The sequence below is a fragment of the Tenebrio molitor genome, chromosome 9 (assembly GCF_963966145.1).
Source record: "Tenebrio molitor chromosome 9, icTenMoli1.1, whole genome shotgun sequence".
Classification (NCBI taxonomy): domain Eukaryota; kingdom Metazoa; phylum Arthropoda; class Insecta; order Coleoptera; family Tenebrionidae; genus Tenebrio; species Tenebrio molitor.
This window is the reverse complement of record NC_091054.1, coordinates 9,752,195-9,772,452: the sequence shown is the minus strand read 5'-3', so window position 1 is coordinate 9,772,452 and position 20,258 is coordinate 9,752,195. Positions and strand designations below refer to the sequence as shown.

Below are 20,258 nucleotides of genomic sequence, written 5' to 3'. Positions count from 1 at the left end.
TCGAGTCAGGTTAATTCAAATCGCGATAATTTGTCCCAATTAAGTCGACGAATCGGTTGTCTCCAAACATGATGAAATTATGCCGACTTAAATAAAGTGCACTTTAAAATGCATGTCTCGAATCCATTTGGAATTCGTATTGTTAAAACACGACATCGAGTAATTAGATTATCATTTTATGTGACAACATGCGACGGTATAAACACAGACGAAGGTTCGCCTCGTCCTCGGTTTGTAACTGACTTTTACAACGCCCCTCTTTGCCACATGTATAAATATTACAAGAATTAAAACCGAGCGAATTTGCGGCCTGCGTTCTTTTCGAAATGAAGATGCTACGCGGACAGCAAACAAATATAAAATTAACCGACATTTCGTTGGATAAAACGAGACACTAATTGTGCTTTGTGCACAATAGACACAAAGAATTCCTGCATAAATTTCAAACGAAATTAATTTTTACGTCTCTGGAATTAACCCCAATGTAAGCTGATTTTGCAGACACGGAAGATATTGTGCCTCTCCATTTCTGTTGTAATTTATTTAGTACCTATTTTTGCATGTCTGGTTCTCTTTTTGAAACTCCCTAATTCAAAAACTAATGGATCGATTTGTTCAAAGTTTTTGTGTTAGAAAGGCAATATTCCTGTTCGTGCTCAGCACTTCATCTTGATATGACCTGAAGGAGGTATGCAATAACTATATTGTCGCGTAGTGAGTTCGCTTCGCTTATTCTGTTTTCTCCATTTTAATCCAAGCGATGCGGTCGTGTCATCTCACGTCAGAATTTAGTTTTTAATTTAATTCATATTTTATGATCTTTAATTATTCCTAATTTATCAATTATGTAGTTTACTTCGTTAATTTGTTAGGTTAGATAAGTGGTTTTCTGAAAAAGGCTGAAATGTGCTTAAATTTACTACAACTACTTATTTTTCTTCGCTTCGGTAGTTGACAGGGCAGTTGATGCGAACCCTTGTATTGAGTTTTAGCGAAACACTCCACCTAGATTTATTGTTCTTTGCAGACAGCACTTTTCGGATTTAATTGGAGTAGTGTTCAAATATTTACTCCTGGAAGTAGTGGAGTGTAGTGTTCGGTGAATTTAAATTTTTCACTATCGTATCGACGATTGGCTAATCGGTTTCGATTGGGATTCGCTTTTAAATTTTTAATTTTAAATCACTCCACAAAGTGAATGCCGTAAAATAATATTTTCCATCAGGATTCGATAATTGTAATTATGCTTCACCAATAAACTAAATTTCGTTTCGATATGTTAATAGAGCGGGAAATTGGAGAATTTAATGTGTGGATTAGTACGTAACGTGAATTTTGTTCTTCAAACATTATTTCTGTAATGTAGCGCTTTTGCGAATGGATACACTAATATAATTGCTTCATTACAATGTTTGTTAATACACTGGAGATCAGTTTTGATTCACAGGAATACGCGCCGCCTGAAAATATTAGTTTCCATATTGTATTACGAGGACTTAATTAATTTAAACGTTTAACGCTTAAAAGCACATGATGTTCAAGCTCCGCGTGATACGTTCAACTTAGGGGGTTGTAAATTTTCAGTTGTGCCATTCGAGGCCATCGTGACAATTAGACTAAACGTTCTGAATTTCAGTGAAGCAAATAAAGGATTAAAATTTAAAGACAAATACCAGAAATTCAACAGTGAAAATGTAATTAGTGTATTAAATATGATCTGTTAAGTTTTTGTTGTCGACTTACTGATTAATCTTTCATGAGCTGTATCATTGATGATGTGGTGAACTCGTTTAAAAGTGGTGGTTTCGGACCAATTTTTGGATCTAAGTAAAGGTTTTAATGCCCGTTTGCATTGTCGTACTAAGCAATGCTTACTATTGGATAACAATGTGATTACAATATTTAAGCATTGCTTAGTACGACTGTGCAAACGGGCCTAAGTGTGTTTCGTAAAATTTTCGTTTAAGATTTTTATCCTAAAATACTCCTTTCATATTTGTTAGGCACGTTTCAAGTCGTTACTGTGAATGGGAGTCCCCCGAAAAATACGACACATGTGGTGTAACTCAAGGTTCCATTGTGGGACCAGTGTTATTTTTAATTTATGGGAATAAACCACTAACTGACTAATTGAAAATTTTAATTGTTTTTGTGTGGTCAAATTGTAAATTATTTTTGTGTACACTTTTTCAGTAAGCTATGCTGTTATAACTCTTTCTTCTATCTAGTTGGACATGAACAACGTGCAACTACACATCTTACGCTACTTACGGTAATAAAAAAAATGTCATTGTTGTTGTAACTAGACCAGGATTGGAATTCCTTTTTTTTTTATTTAAAAATAGAAAGTAATTTCTTTTTTGTGAATAATACGAGACACACTCAGTTCTGAATGTAAACATTTCACACATATTTTTTAAAAATTCCAATCAATGGAATAACGTAGTAATTTCTTGAGGAGTAGTCGATTTGAGAAAATTTCCTCCAATTAAATCACATCAAATACATCTGTTAAGTATTTTCTATAGAACGTTCAAAAAAATTGCGGTTGAGTGGTCCGATGTTTGGTTTTGTTTTCGTAAACACCTGAAAGAGCTTCGTCAGCTGTCAAACCACAAACACAGCGAACAAGCAGTGATATAAGTTACTTCTCTTATTAAAAAACTGTTCATCTTAGAACCAACCAACAACAGTTTTCTTGGTTTTCTTTACTTTTTACTTTAAATTAATGGCTTGATTTATAAAAAAATAAATAGGGTTATATATCTGAAGAAAACATATCAACTAAAAAGACGACCTTCTTCTGTAAATGAGAAAAATAATAACGCTTGACCATAAATACGGGGTCATTATAAATGTTTGTCACAACTAGTGGGCGTAGCGGCGCACCTAAAGCATAGTGCACAGCCACCTACGATGGGACAATCATTTATAATGACCCTGTATTTTGGAACTATCGTTATAGGTATTTTATGTATTGTACTTTTGGAGAATTTATGGGTTTCTTTAATATTTGAATCTTGAAATGGTGGATTTTTTTAATAAGCTGGCGGCAAAATAATTTTTATGAGTACTTTCCGAAAAACTTTTCTTAACCTATTTAGAAAAAAAAATCCCTCATCTATATTTGTCTGCAGTAAAGTAAAAGAATGATATTTTCTGCAATGTTATTCGGTTGTGCACAATTGTCGGTGACATTTATAGGATAAATTAAGATTCATGTTTGAGCGTGTCGTAGCTTGGTTCGACGTTGTCGAAGGAACGAGCAGTGGCGAACGTTCCGATGGAAGCGTGGTATTCCGATCAAATAAAAATGTATAGGAAGCTTCGCTGTAAAGTAAGCACTTTCGGCTTGCTCTCATAAATAATGAAATTTTCGCCCTGATTCGTGTTATTTTTTGAGTAAATTTAAAAGTTGCTGGTGAGCCATTTGATGTTTACCAAGCAGTATTTACACAAACTAAGTTGAAAACGTCTGATTATTAATGAGTTCGTTCCAAGGCGATCTTTTGTGCGAACGCCATTCCGCTCCGTCAATTTAGCGCAATAAGTGCCTGTTCGTCTGTGCAGATTCGAAAATTTATATTTAATTAAAAATAAACGTGATATGCGTTTCCATTAAAACCGCACCTGTCCAGTTCCCGTGGCGTTTTGTATCGATTGGCAAGTCGACTAATTTGTTTTCCTCGCATAACCTCCAAAAACACCCGAAAAAAATATGATTTGTTTACGCGAACGAGAAAACCGTACGGAATGCCCACGCGGTCCTACCGGAACGAAATGAAAAAAAATCCGGGACGAAAAGAGTTTAATTAGGGCGGCGAAGGGCCGAATCAGTGCGACCGCCTCCGGCCACAGTAAACTTCGCCCCCCGCAATTATGTCGTGCGTGTTTATTCGCACATCCAGACAAACGGAAGCGACTCAAGACCGGAACAAGAAGGTACAATGACGCACTTAAAAGGTCGTAAATGGGCGAGGACAAATTTTCACCGATAAAAAATGGACCCGGACTCGGGATGAAATTTAAAGGGCAGCTCCGCACCCATAACGCCGACTGAAGACCCATGATTAATGCATCCGCATCCATACATAAAAAGCAGGAAAATGCCGAGTTAAATGTTGAACGAGCAGTGTCGAACCATGCGAACCTGCACAACAACAACTTCGGGCTATTTTCTGTGCCTGAATAATTCATGATATAACTTACTTATCTACCCTTTCTGGGGTTATTACTTATTAACTGTTGCTTGTCTAACATTTACACGAACGGGAAAGTGCAAAGTGGGCGGCGTCGGTCTCCCCACGCAGCCGTCAGCCGCCCCGATCATCATTTTTTTCGCCGACACTTCTTTTACAGGTGACTGTACGGAAAGCACAAATCCACAGTTCGATCCTATTCGGTTCTGATTTATCTAACAAGAATGTTGTATTGTCCAGCGAAGCACACTTGATGTGCACGGTACGGTGGGCGCGAGGCTTAATATCTCCCCGTGATGGGTTTCAAGTGCACAAACATGTTAATAGATAATTCCGGTAACGTTATACCTACATAATGGGACTGGAATTTCTTTGTTTGGTCGTCTCTGTCTTTGTCATTATCGTAATAGAAAATCAATTCTGTTAAGTGCTCGTCACGTGGCTGATACCTGCACCGTTTGGCAACAAAATTTTGCCTTAGACCAAGTGGATTTGTAAATTGAATTTTTTATCTGAAGCGTATCTGCGAATGTCCGTGTTCCATCCATAAATTAGAAAAGTGCACACGGTTATTTTCTCGTGTAAAATGCTTCCGGATGATTTACTGGCGGGTTTAAGCTCTGGGCGCACGATTGCGATCGTATCGCGCAGCAAAATGCGGATTAGGCGAGATACTAAATGATAAAATGTTGTACTGCATAAATAATTGAAAGTGGTGGTTTAGACAAGAAGAGGGAATTTCAATCGGAAATACCAAAACTTCCGACCGAAAAGAGGGATAATCATGGAGTTCAATGAGATGCTAAAAATAGAGTTATGCAGTTTTCTGCATTCGATTCGTCACGATCAAATCTGTCAAATCTAGTTTTTCGATTTGATTGAGTTCAGGAAGTGAGAGAGATGTCTCATATTCAGGAAGAAAAATATAGCGCCGCCTCCATCATTCTTCCAAGGAATATACCGTGCGATCGGAAAAAAAAATCGAGAGGGCCGTGATTAATACGTTTCAGTTGGCAGCGCGTAATATTTATTTACATTACAAATGCGATAGGCTACATTTTACAGAGCGAGGTTTTTAGATTGAAACACGACCGCGCAGCGGGATTGTTTTAACAAAAACCGAGCGATGTAAAATGCCCACCGCATTAGTAATGTATTAATCTTTTTGGCCGACAACCCGTTTTCTCAAATTTGAAATTTGTTGTAACCAATAATTTTGCAAAACCTGTCAAAGACTGACATTTGATTAATAAAATACCAGAAAGTTGTCTATTACAAGATGGGCTCATCAAAATTCACAATTTTCTCAGAAGAAAACAATTAAATTATGTCCATTTTTGAAAACTGAACGGATCAATGGTAGCGGTATCTTATCTGAGTATAAATGGACTTTATTTATGATAAGCTAACAGTTTTTTTGGAAGTCCCTGAAAGCTTAAAATTTTCGTGGTATTTTACACACTCCGTGCGGTAAAATGACAGATAGTTTGATTAGTGTGTAAAAATCAAGATACCGTAGCTGTTCAAAATGTGTACACATGTCATTTAGAGTTGAGGAGGCCAAAAAAATGTAATTCAAATGTCATCAGATGTCATTACAACAGTAAATGTCATTATTAATTATTGACTATTAAAATTTGCTATTATGTACAATATGTTCACTTTAGATTAAAATTTTTTAATTCTGCAGTGCAGACTTTAGAACGACGAATAGTCCTATTCGACACCTCGAGTTTTTGAGGAGTTTTCAACAAAAGTTTCCGGACTTTCAAGGCACTTACCAACAACTTGCGAAGGTCATTTGAAAATTGAGCGCACATCGTTGAATAAAGACGCGGGAGTTTTAAATCTCATTGCTTCATTGCACTAGGTGAGGAAATTCTTTTACAACCGACAGGTCACACATAATGCACACCTTCATGAAAATCAAGATTTCAGCGTTCTCAAAATCACTAACCTAACTTTTAAGACTGACATCAGATAATTGAAATCTTGACGAATTGCCAACTGAAATTTTTGGCCACAGCCAACTCTAATTTATTTTTTTTTTCGATCCTACGGTATTTGCAGTTTTCTCAACTAATGTTGATTAAGATGCCCGCAGTTTTGTGCATTCGATTAGTCGTAATTAAGTCTGTTAAATAAGGTTTTCTGATTTAGGTTATCTAATCAATTATGAAAGACATATTCCATTTTAGCAACAAAATATCCGGGCGCGTTCACTATTTTTCAAGGAATATGTTTACAGTTTTTTTTTTACTAATGTTAAAGATTATATAGATCTGTGCAGTTTGTTGCATTCGATTCACCATGATTAAATCTATTAAATACAGTTTTCTGATTTAATTTAACCGACAAATAAGAAAGACACCATTTTTTTAAGGAATATACTTAGATACAGTGTTTTTTTTTTCAATGAATGTTAAATATAGATTCGTGCACTTTTCTGCATTCGATTCGTCATAATTACGTCTATTAACTACACTTTTAAGATTAAATTTAACCGAAAAAATTAAAAAGATAATTCAGATTTTAGCTACAAAATATCCCGGCGCCTCCGCCATTTTCCCAGCGAATATTTTACAGTTTCTTTTTGGATTAATGATTTCATGCACTTAACTAAACAAGATATATCTACAGTTCCAATTTTAAAATTTCATTTTATCCTGGGGTAACATTTAAATGTTCGAAAAATGAACAAAATTCGCGCACATTGGAGTTTCATGCATCAGTTGATTTGTTACGTAATTTTCCGATATTGACTAGCAAGTTATCGTAATGGGAGATTAATGAGAGGAAAACATTTTTTTTTCCATTTGTTTCACCGAAAAAACAATGAAATGTTTGTTGAACACTTGTGTAAATTAAACCCTTTTACAAAAAAAAATCGGTAAATTTTTTTACTTAGAACCGCTGGCGGCTCGAGGGAATGCTTTTATTCAGGAGGCGTTAACAACTAAGTACGGGCACAGAAAAACCTTTAGCACTTATTGTAACCAAGGGATTAAAGGAGCGGACGTGAGAACATAATTTTTTATTCACTCACGTGGATTTTTGTTTCCGTTTTGTAATTGTAGAAAGTTGTAAAGTGTTCCGTGCATTTATGTTTTTCATCGTCTAGACGTTCTCGTTTAGTTTGAACTTATTAATTAAAGCAGCTCATAAGGTAAGATAATTTCTAAGGTTGCACTTTTTCTAAAAGGGTCGGTAATGTGAGGTTTAATTTTGCAATACCGCCGAGAAATAATCATCTTTGATGGCACATAGGAAATTTCCAGCAGAGCTTTTGATCTGTCATAACTTTGTACAAAATGGAAAAAATCTAGACGAAAGAAAACATTTCGCTTACGGCGTACATTTTTAAACGGCAATTCCTGTCAGTTTGATACGGTTCTTGACTATAAATTTAGTAAAAGTTGAAAGTAGAGCTGTGCAAGTTGGAAAAATGCCACTAATGTTTTTTTTTTTTGGGGTCTTCCTTCACGTAATCTGCGATTAGATTAGCTCAGATTATATCAATATGCAGATTAGATGCATTCCTGTACATTTCACCGTCAAAGGCGTTCATCTGCATATTGCCTACGAGGACGGCATTCAAAATTTAAGCCTGTAGTACCGCCGAACGAGTTTTTTAACGCCGCTTCTTCGCACCGGAGCACCACCGTGCAATTGATACGGAACATATCTCTTCGAGGAGTCCGGTTCAGTGAACTAAAACACAACCGATCTCGCAAAATTTTATATCTATTTTATGGCAGGACCATTCGGTCGAGGCGGAGCACTCGTTCTATTTCTCTTTTTGCTGAAATAGATTTACCGGACGTCACACTCCCAACGAACCATCAATAAAGACCGTCGACGTCATTATGTACCTGTGATTTTCCGTCGTTATCTCGTTCCGAGTTGACGCGAGTGATGGTCGTGCCGATTGACGCCGGATATTTTTTTTATTTATTATGTATTGGCGAAAGTGCCTCGTCACATTCGAGCACCCCCTGAAAGGATCTATCTAAAGTATTCTTACATTTAAGTCGGCTCCTGATGTTGGAAAGTATCTAAATGGCGGCTTTCGCCCTTTGATATACTGAAAGATCTTCTTCCCTCCTTTCTGCCACTCAACTTTGTAGAGTTGCTCCGGAGGCACGCTGTGTTCGCACTTTAAGATCACATCGCCACCTATGATCGCGTAGCGTGGCATTATCAGCTCCAAACGGTCTATGTTACACAGGACGCCTGAAACGAAAAACAAACACTTTTACTGACTGCTCTCGATCCCTTACCTTGATAAAGACTCCTCCAGAAGGGTCTCTTATCGGGGAATTAATGACTTCCAGTTTGCGCCTGCAGATGTCAATCTGGGAGGCGATACATTAGATCTTGACGCCTCTTGCTCCTGGATTGATTTTATCGTCCACAATTTGACTACGACGCTTTCGAGTCGTGTCTGATGGCTACGTGGTTTAACTTTGTAACGACCGTAAACATCTGCACGTAGAGAGTGTCTCATCGCTGGTATGCGTTTGACGACGTCGCGACACTCAGTGTGCCGCCTCCGCCCCATTACTTCATGGACTAGTTCGCCGACGCACGGGTGGAAAAATATTTTTCGTCGCTTGTAATGATGATTGGGCGGAAGGAGTCACGTGAGACGGAAAATGTAGTAAAATGTCAGCCTGACGAACCGGATTAGTCGAGCGTGCTGTTCGAAACGTATAATTTATTTGATTTGATTGGTTTTGAATGTGACCGTTTAACAAATACACAATTGCGAGTTAGCGACTCGTGGGCAGTTAATTATTTTTTATTGACTACCACATCGGTGGGATTTTAGTTCGGAGCGCTTCCCCCAAGTTTAATTTGAAGCAAGGTAAAGAATCTGAATCTCATTTGCTGCTTTAATGGAGTCTGTTCTTTTGAATTTATCTTCATTGTCTCTCCTGCAGCATTATGTTGAATCAAAAAATACGTTTGGCTGTGTAGAGATCGTTTCGTTAAAATTAGCTTAAAGTTTGTCGTCTTTTCGGAAAGAGACAATCCTGATTTACTATTTTATTTTCACTGTAAAAAGCAAGTGTTTAGAGATGGAAAGTGACGCCTCCGCATGTTTATTTTCCGGTACTTCGTTTAGATATTTTAAAAACAACATTTTCCATTGTTAAAATTGCAAAATATGCTTCACGTGGGAGGGGTTGCGTGGGGTGTAACGGATCCTGGCAACAGGTCACCTTAAACCCTGCTCTTGTTATTCGAGAGCTAAGAACGTGTTGCAAGCTGTTGCATTGTGCAAAGGTTGAATAATCCTATATGCCAACAAAATAAAGCACGGTTGTGCATTGTTGGATTTACAGTGCACTCTAAAAATATTTTTATGTATATCTTTACGTTCCTTGTAGGGATTTAGTAGAACCGGTAATGATTTTCAAGTGTAGCTAATATCGTAAATTAAAATTTTTTGCCTCAGTTAACCTTCCGATTTTCTAGTGCACTTTCTCGAGACGAAATTGCAAGAAATCTGGCTCCGTTTCTAGTTTCGGTTGGTTAAATATCGCAAGGAGACTGAATCGCAGCTGTGTCCATAAAGCTCGTAAAATATATTCAACTGGTAGTCTACGTTATATCGAACGGAAAAGGACGAAATTTCACTGAACCTAGACCTTAGACGCCGGTCTTGAATATTGCAAGAATTGCATTTCGCCAGAGATATTCATTTGAATATTCTTCACATTCATGAAATCAACGAAAAGCTCAACGATCCAAAAGCACCGTAGAAATAAGTTTTCAGTTCAAAGTTGCACCGTGTTCGACACAATTAGATGTATAAGAGAGTTTTAAGCTTAAGTTTCAAGAAATAAGATTTTTAACAAAATATCTCGGCACTTTAACCACTCTTGCTAGGCACAAATTTGCAGTTTTCTAACAAAAGAATATCAGAAATATCCTCATTTTGGTGAAATAAGAGAACCTGGCGCCTCCACCATTTTTTGCAAAATATAAATTTGGATTTCGCTGAGTTAGTGCTATAGGACATTTTTCTGACTCTGAAGGCCCGACCAATAAACCGATAATATTCAATTGTTCACCGAAGGGACAACAGATGAAGATGGTGGTACCGACCGTTTCATTGTAAAAATATTTTACCATAAGGGTCATTTTTGTCTCATTCATAATTCTTGTCAAATCAGGTAGAAACTCTGAACGAATATTCAATCCCTCATCTGTAGAGAGCGTTCTTAACAAATTCAGGTTTAAGCGTAATACTTTGGGAAATACAACAACCCAAAACCGCTCCTGTATTTGGTGATTATAGTTTTATTAGTCGGGCCTTCAGAGTCAGATAAATGTCCTATAGACATGGGACGATGCAGTTTTTGCATTTTGGATTATTGAACGCTTTTTTTAAATTGGATATACTATCTTTAAAAATGTCTGAGATATACTCAATTTAATGAAAGAATAACACGGCGCCTCTACAATTTTTCTAAAACATGAAGTTGCAATTATCCGAGTTAATGGTAGATATCGCCGATATCGGACGATACAGTTTTTTGCATTTGATTCGTCACGATTTATTTTATAAGGTGCATTTTTTGAATTTGATCTAACCAAAAAAATATCCGAAATAGTCACATTTCAGTGACAAGAGAACCCAGCGCCTCCACCATTTTACAAGAATACATTTTCAGATTTCTTTGTTAATACTAGACATAATGTCATGTAGTTTTTTTTAATTCGATTTGTCGCTATTTCCATTATAAAATCCACACTTTTGATTGACCTGGCAAAAAAACCTGAAATATTGCTATTTTAGTAATAGAATAGATAACCCGGCGTCTCTGTCATTACTGTAAGACATATTTGCGTCTTTCTCCGCTAATTCTAAGGATTTTGATTTTTTTTAGACATAAATGTGCAAGTTTTCTTCCAATCTTTGACTGGTTGACTTTTTTTTTCACAAGTCGACCGTTATCTGGGAACGCGTGAAGACGTACAATGGTCTAACAATTTTTAAGTAAACTACATAGGACGTTAAGAGCGGTGGATGCGCCGGTTTCAACAATCTTTACGTTTTACGGAAGGACGATAAAACTTAAACTTTGGGACAGATTTAGTGGAATTTTGTCAGAGCAAAACCGCCAGCATTATCTCCGAACTCGGTAAAAAGTTTAATGATCCTTCTATTAGTAAACGGGTTTCATTTACGTTAAAACGAGAGTACATGGAGGGTCAAGCAAATTTGATCCTTTTAGTTAACCGCAGCTTTTACTAACTAATCTAATAAAACTTTATAGGAATTTAGTTCGTCCTTGTAACGGACGTGATTATTTTTGGGAAAGTTTTTAGGAACTATAAACTGGCGGCAACGTTTTGAACTGGCGACCCGAAACTGTCCGCACAGTTTGTGGACAGTCGGTCATAAAAAAGTTGATCGTATTGGCAACCTAACAAATCTAATTAATTAGTCAAGTTGTTAATAAAGTTTTAAGGGTGGGTAATTGGAGTGCGTTTACAGAGAAATGCTATTATCTTGCTTTAATATTGTATAAAGTTAAACATATTTGCTTGGAACGTGTCAGTAAAACAACGTGAACCTTCTACACGGAGCATAAAAGCGTGCGTCAGATGTTACATTGTGTGTACCGAGTAATTTAATACCTACACTTAGCGCAACGTAATAATTTTATTTAAACGTAGTAAGTTATTAAAATTCCGCGCCACACACAATTTTGAGGTGTCAGAGAACAACTTCATTAAAATCCGAATAGAGTTTTGTGCAATTAATCTTGTACGTTTGTCACCTGTCCGTTGCACCGACAAATCCACAGATGTCGCCACGCTCAACAACTCTCTAACGCCCACTTTGTTAATTGTCAAGGCGAAAAAACCGCAAACTCTCCATTGCAATTACGCCAAGATCCGATCAAATTTACTTTCCCTCTTGTAATTATTGCAAGTGGGCAAATATTTAAGGCGGCGGTACTTTCTGAATCGATTAAATAATTAAGAATCCAGGCTTTGATTTTATCGTGATTCGAGGTCAGTTTTTTTTTATTTGTCGGGACGCAATAATATAAGTTAACTTCACTGATTGGTGATTAGCTTAACTCCACGAATACGGAATGCGTGTCCCGGCTAATCGTCCGAGTAGGTGTGATTAAGTAGTTTTAATCTGCTGTAAGTAATTGTTTTTCTTCTAATCTGGAAAAATGCCAATAAAACGTGCTCGAGTCGAGTTGGCGCAATTTGCCTGATGAAATTCGAGATTTGGGTAGGTTCAAGGACGATGAAAAAAATTAGATGAAATGAGAAAACGGTTCCAAACAGAAACGGTCGCGATTTTTAAAATTATGAAAAAAAAAATGTTTAAAACATGAATGAAGTTGGAGTTAATGCGAAGAGGGGAAGAATGGAAAAAATTGAGAGGTTTTTATATTTGTGCGATTGTAATAGAAAAAGTGAATTAATATTCTTTGAGTCAAATGATGCTAACAGAGAATGTTGAAAGAATTTGTGTGGGTCGAGTTGAAAAGAGTGGAGTGGAGGATGAAGCATGCGGCGTTGAAGTAATTATCGCTGCATCAGAGGAGTTGGGAAAAAGAAAATTCGGAAAGTATCAATTTGATGTCGCCCCTTTTCCGTTATTTGGCGCAGTTAGCTTTCAGACCGGCTCAAAAATTGCAACCAGTGATGCTAATGACGTCATTTGAGGACAATTTCTCGCGATAAGAAAATCGATCGTGTATGGGAAGTTGTTGCTTTTGAAAAGATCTTTTTTGTAAACGACCAAACGAACGACACTCGAGAACGGTCGATGGTGCAACTTCCTGACTATCCTGGATACAGTTGCATGGTGATAAATCGACAGCTTCACCGCACCAAAAGCCACCGATAACATCAATTGATCAACTCCGACAGATCCTTATTGTGTCAGGGATATTCTCTCGAATTAATGATCATTCAATATTCACCGCGACCGACAAGATTAATTCTCGAGAACGTCATCGCCGAAATGTTCTTTCACCACCACGACCGATTTCGTCAAAACGCGCATTTCGCAAAAAAGTGGAAGTATCGTTCCTCCGGAGGCTCAGCTCTCCTGACAAATTACTTTTGAAGCCACAAGTAGGTGGACGCGACGAGAACAACAAAAATGCAACACCTGCGTCCCGGGGCGGGGAAGAAATCGGTAATTAGCGAAAATTGGAAGGGATGATCCGCAATTTCTTAACGACCGTCTCGTTATTGATGGAAAAGGATGAAGCGAGGCGGCCGAGTTAATTTCCGTGACGCAATTATCAAGGAAATATGAACTCCCGAAGACAGGAACATAATTAACTGGTTCTAATTATTTCAGGCAGGCATGAGAAATCCGTTTTTCAGGTGGCCGACGTCGGTCGTCCTCTTCCCTCTCGGGCGTCGATGGTCGGCGAACAATTAAAGTTGCGGGCTGGGCCGAAAGAGAGTCGATTTACGCCATCGCTCTTGCGCCGTTTTCCAAAGTAGTTTGTTAATGTGTCCATCAGGGTAGAGTGGATGTCAGGTGAAATATCGCCGACCTAATTAGTCAGTGCGGGTCTCCCGTTTCCTGTCGGCTCAAGACGACGCCGGAAAGTCCGGTGGAGAAGCGTCCGCTGCAATCCGGGTGCACTCCGGCATTTCAACATTGTCGGGGTGCAAGCGAAGTTCGGCTCTATTTGCATAAAGACGCACCGCAAAGGGTCGGAGAATATTATTCGGCGACACAGCGAGCAAATAACGTAACTGTATGCACACAACATCGTAACCCTTAAAATTCAGACAAGCTCCAGATAACATACGTCGCACATAGCATAACAAACAAGGTGTTCCCCAGTTGAACGGCCCCATTGTTATTCTCCCTAGTTCTGGTCTTAAAATGTCTCACTTTAGGGGTGGCTCCCGACGATATGAAAAAAATCACTCTCGGATAACGTCGAATTGCTCCGCCATCGAAAAGTGCCCTTCCAGATTATTGTTATTAAGCTCTCGACTTTATGGACCGATCCGCGGCATTAAATTATTTGTCGGGCGCTGCGAGTTATGGCACAACGTAATTATCCTTTAACAGCATTTCGCGTGATATACGCGATTCTATTATTTCTCCTCCTTGGGAGCTGTATTTCGCGAGATTAAAGAACGGACCGTGTCACGTAACGACCGCAAGAACAACAGTCGAGGACGATCGCGAACTAATCCAAGCGAATAGCACACGAGCAAACAAGTTTGTCATGCAAATCACCCCCCAAATTAGTCGTAGATTTGCACCGGATATTATCATAACAACAGACGATTGTTAGTAAAAGTTCACGTGACGAACGAACGTCGCATCTGTTTGTCCACAGTACGATACGGTGCGGAAACGCGAGTCACGTGAACTCGTGCGTTTTTTCCGTCGGTCGATGTGAAAACCCGCCCTAATTGCGGATTTTCGGATTGCGTTATCTCCGGTTGCAAGCTCACACCGACACCCACTCGACCATCGTCGTCCTAATAAATAGTGTGCTTTATGGTATTTATATGACAGGACATCTGATACAAGGTTTGCGTGGCACGAATTAATTTTATTATTTTCGCGGCACGTTAATCTGCGACTTGATACGGTTCAAATACACTATTTTTTCAGCACGATCTGCCACCGTACCTGCGCAAACGTCTTAATTTCCTTATCGGTGAGCTACATGCAATTTACATGAGCGCAATGTAATCGCAATTGTCGTACTCATTAGCGGCACGAAATAAAATTTGACGGTGCCTCTGATAACTATTTGGTGTGGGCAATAACAACTCCGATAATTCGATTCGGGCCAAAATTGAATTTTAATCGAATTAAACGACACGGTGGAAATTTTAACCGGCTTCCTCCACACTTGGAGGTTTGATCGAATTAGAAATGTGACGTTTGATAACGACGTCAAATTAATTATTTAATTAGGCCGATTTAAAGCGTCACACTATTTCAGAGGGGGTAGTAATTAAATCGGAAAAAGTTTAAAACAGACCGGTGGGGCTCTGGTGCGCTTCAGGGTGTCCCGGAATTGTTATGAAAGGCGTCTGAAGTTGAAGTATTTTTGTCGGGACGGGAGGTCGAAAATTTCGTGTCAGGAACACTCGTCAACACTGTCTTATTTTTATTAAAAATTAACAATTGCTTTGTGGCGGTTGAAAGACTGCAGGTTTGGAATCGGGGGGCGGTTGCACGAAGTTTTTAATTTGATTTCTTCGCCGCCAGCCAAAATGTACAAATTTGAATAAAAACTCAAATTACTCGAACAAAAAATACTTCACGAACATCTGTCGTTCGTGCGATGATTACATTTTTAGCAATTTGAACACTGATGGCTGGTTAAACTTGATGGCGCGCAAGATGTTTTCGCTTCCGAGATCGTGCGATTTGTCTGGGGGGCCTCCCGTTCGAGTGTTGACCGCGGCCGGCGTTGCTTGGCTTCTTTGATCGATTGATAATTAGTGGTTTCTGTGTGGCGGGAGCGGCGCCACAACGCAGATTGTTATCACATTGTTAAAGTACGTAAAGTAATTGCGGGTGTCCGTGTCGGATCGCGTTATTCCAGTTTGAACGGGTAGGAACACAACAAAGCGTTAATTCCTGTTCGATAATGGCAAAATAACGAAATCAAATCGTATTTTACGGTTCCCGGATCCAATTCGTTCCGACATCACGTATGATCTCGGTCCATTCAAGAACCTCATTATTCGTAAAGAATCGAGCTCGTATCTGTTCTTCCTGTAAGCTGCACGAATGCTTTCATGTTCCTAGGAGCCAAGTCAGCCAGAAAATATTACCGGCCAAATTTCACATAGGGGACACACAAAAAGGCACTGGAAAGAGCCTGCGAGATCGTCCTCAAGTTATCCTATTTCTATGCGACAGACAAGTTCATAAATAAAATCGCGCATATCATAGAAAATCGAAAGAAAATAGAGTTTTCCTTTGCCGGCTTCGCACAGACGGGATAACGTTGTGATTCTTGTATAATAACCGAAGGCTTCACCTGTGAGGAGTCTCGTTCATACCACCCCTTACAAGTTTAATACAGAGTCAAGACAAATCAAACCTTGTGAAACGCTCTCGCTTGTTGTTTTGCCAGACGGGGTGGATTAAAGCGGAAACTATTTTGATGCCGTACAAGAAGGGTTTTATTTGATCGGTCGAACGAACTACACCATATGCGATTTTTATAACAGAATGTGGAGAGAGGGAGGGTAGAGGCGAAACAAAAAAAAAGTTTTTAACGATTTACGTTCAAAACTGTGTAAATTGTTGCAAGTTGTGCTATTGCCGTGCGAGTCAATCCAGGACTCGCCTTTCGTTTGTCACGTGTGGCCAGGTCCCGGAGGGTCTCGTGTTGTGATCTAAATTAGTGCGATGTGATTTGGTCCGAACGGGGATCAACCGTTGCGTATCAGACGTTCGCGTTTCGTCGTCGATGGGGTTGCATCGCTCTCGTCGAAATATTCGTCATAATGTGAAATCGATGGTAAAATTCGCGTACAAAGAAATTTGATATTTGCTTTGTTTGTTCCCGTGATACTCTTTTAATATCACTTTGAACTTTACGAGCAAATGCCGATATCGTGACCGGCCCGTTGCGCCGTTTACGTAAAATTTGCTAATTAGGAGGGGCGGTGGGGTGTCGTTTTTTCCGTCGCAATTTGTTTTGGACGATAATAATCAAAAAACAGTCAGAAGAGTCGATGACGTGCCGGCGCCGCCCCCCGGAGGAATTTCGCAATAATGAGAGCCGGTTCGGTGACGTACGCCCGCGCCCGTTATCCTTTACGGTCCGCCATCTTGACACTTGTAAGTGCATGTACTTAACCGAATGTACGTCTCCGGGATATTAAACCTGAAAGTGAGAACCCGGAGCTCTCCGGCAAAGCCTCGCCGGTAAACAACGTAATTGGAAACCGACCAGATTATCTTCTCGGGTTCGGATTCGGTACCGACGGCGTTCTGTTTATTTTTATCTCGTACCTCTGACGAACTCTCCATTAGCTGACCGCCGATACGGTAAAGCGGTTTGAATAACAAAAGGTCGAAAATTTACGCACGTCCACCCCTATTAACGAGCTAGCTGATAATTTGCGAATGGCAATTTCACGACGAGCTTTTTTGAAAGCGTCACCATTTAGCGACGTCCGCGTTTTGCATACAGATCTGCGGAGGGAGAGCGAGCTTTGCGTTCGGTGTTTTTTTTTTTTTTGTAAAATGGGAATTTTCCAATCGCAATGCGAAGTTCGCGTTTAGGCCGAATCGGTTAGTTCAAAGTGTTTAAGTGAATGGAAATTGACCGACTAGTCGGGGCTAATTTAGTGAGTTGGTCGTCCGTCAACATCGACCGCCGCTGATAGTGCGGGTTAAGTAATGAGATGATCCTGTCGAACAGAAGGACCTCCCGTCGGTATTGTTTCGTCCCGATTCAAATTTAATACTGCACAAAGACTGATTTCGGACAAAGTCTCTCATTCGAGAGCCGGGAGACGGAGTTTCTTCGGAGGCAATTCGCGATTTGTTCAAGTTGGGACGTAACAGTTAATTTTTACAGGGGAATACAGGTGGTGAAACTTTGAGCAACACCAATTTTGCATAATTTTCGCATTGTTGTGTTTAAACTACCACGCACCTTGAAGTTTCCGTTGTTAAATTTGTTATAGTTTAGAGTGTTCTGTTTTATTAGAGACAATGTACATATTCCCACAGTAAATAGGCGATGCGCAAATAGACCCTCCAGTGACGGAATCTTGAACAAGTTGCGGTCGAGGCGAGGTGTGGTTTCATTTGACACGAGATATTTCACTTGACAGTTAAGGAATTCCGGGTATTTAATGGTCTGCAGTTGGCTGCACTGTTGTGCCTAATATTTTAGTGACTTATGACAGCTGACAGTTGTAGAAAAAGTCCCCCAAGATATGCACATTCAGAAATTCTATCGCATTTTAAAAGGTTCTTTTCTGTTCTGATTTTCTCAGTTGATGTGAGGTAGAGTCATAGAGTTTTTTTTGTATTCTCTTATAGCTTAAGAAATAACCGAGATATTGTACCTTTTTGAAAAGTGTCCAGGCGCATCACCATTTTTGTGAAACATATATTTGTCTTTTTCTCAACTAGTGGTTGTGTCCTATGGTTCCTTGGATTCGATTTGTCATTACTGAATCTATAAAAAACAGTTTTTTGATTTGATCTAGTTCATAAATAACCGAGATGTGGCCACTTTCATTGAAAAATATCCCGCCCCAGCGAAAACACCCATTTCTAACCAATTTAAAATTTTCAAAAAATTCAGGACCGCAGAACAGAACAATCTTTATGGTACCCTTTAGGGGCTTAAGAATTACTAGAAAAGTTGTCAACAGATGTTTCCCAACAATGAGATATTTATTTATGACACTGTAGTTGTAAATCTTGGTCATTTTTCGCTCTTAATGTTAAAATTGGAGTAATTCAAAAACGAATAATTTTCTTTTGATGCGAATTTCATAAATGTGTTCTTTGAATTAAATGTGAATTATGAGCGTGTACGAAAAAAAATGTTTTTTTGCTCAAAATCGATTTTTTAAATTTTATGGCTCTGAATGAAGTGATAACGGAAAATTGATTGCACACATTTGAAGTCTTATATTAAGGGAATATAACCCTAAAGTTTCGTAATTTTTATTATTTTTTTTTAATAGGGTTAATCGTGCGGGCGGTAAAACTTCACTCACCCGGTACATACACTATACTTTTTCCCAGTTAATACCAGAGATTGTATATTGTTTGACCCACCATTCGTCTTTAAAATACATATTTTAGATTTGATTTTTCTTAAAAAATAACAGTGATAGTTCTGAAGAAAAAAATCCTGGCGCCTCCACCATTTTTGCAAACAATAGAGAATCAAATACCTTTTTGCATTTGATTCGTCACAACAACTACAACAACAACATGCGGTATTCAGTTCAAGAAATACACAACTGTCCTTGCTTAATAAGAACTGATATTTAATTGACTAGATTTACATTTTTAAATACTGTTCAATAATTCAGCGACATGTTTTATCGAATCGAGATGTTGTCGACCAAAACGTGAACATATATTTAACGGTCATTTTGACGAAACAGCAAACAATAAAAAATTATGGACCACAAAAAAGTGTTACTGTATCGTTTTATGACCGCCATGAATGTTAATAAATATTTGTGTCAACGTAAGAATTATAAGTGGGTAATAAAAGGGAAGAGCTTTTATGAACTTGCACGAACAAGGATATATGGTTGTGCAATTTAATTAACTTTTACAAAAATTAATGAGATATTGATCCGTTTCTGTTTCTAGTGAAAATATAGTTCAAGCAACAACAGAATGGAGCTGGACTTCACACTACTACCTATAAACAATTTTCGGAGGACAATCTCGAAGTGTGATGATCCTAAACGTTGAAAATTATCCAATTTATTTCATCGGTGTGGAAATTTCTGCATTAGAAAGAGATACCTGAACGCAAGGGTGCTACATTCTACAAAAAAACAAATTAAATATTGTATTTAATTTTCTGCGATAGTAACATTTTTCGGTTTGATTTTAACTTGGAATCTCTCTCTTTTAAACGTAATTAAAAAACATACAAACTCATTTGGGCCGTAAATTAGACTGTGTTATTTGCAATTTGGCGACAGTTGCTTTTTCACAACGCATTTATCTGACCATGTAAAGTCGCTTTTTTTTTAATTACCACGGTCCACTTGTTCCTTTTGTTCCGTTAATTATTTTTTCAAATATGATTTGCTGCCTTTCCAGTTGTAATCAAATCCATTCTTCCAAATTAAAATTGCAACAGGAGTCGTGTGTGTACGGACTGCCACCGGTTCGTATATTATTGTGCACCCCCGGATTACATTATTTACATTGTTGACCCTTTTTCCCGGATTACCGGAGCGCGAAAGGAAAAAAAATACGTGGGCCGAGTGCACTCACAGTTCGTCGCCGATTTATCAAAAATGTATCTCTCGATTACATTTCGAATCATTTCATCGGGGAAACAAGAA

General features: G+C 38.6%; 2 protein-coding genes across 3 annotated transcripts in view; one reads left to right on the top strand and one right to left on the bottom strand.

Annotated features, from left to right (window-relative positions):
- The window catches only part of LOC138138983 (ketimine reductase mu-crystallin), a 116,601-nt gene that overhangs the window by 12,818 nt on the left and 83,525 nt on the right, over positions 1-20,258 (top strand). The gene's annotated exons all lie outside the window — the stretch shown is intronic.
- Positions 1-20,258, bottom strand: part of LOC138138985 (uncharacterized) — an 85,545-nt gene that overhangs the window by 11,424 nt on the left and 53,863 nt on the right. For both annotated transcript variants that reach the window (XM_069059139.1, XM_069059140.1), the window contains exon 3: positions 8,224-8,432. In XM_069059139.1, the coding sequence (XP_068915240.1) occupies positions 8,224-8,432 (209 nt within the window). The remainder of the gene's footprint in view (positions 1-8,223; positions 8,433-20,258) is intronic.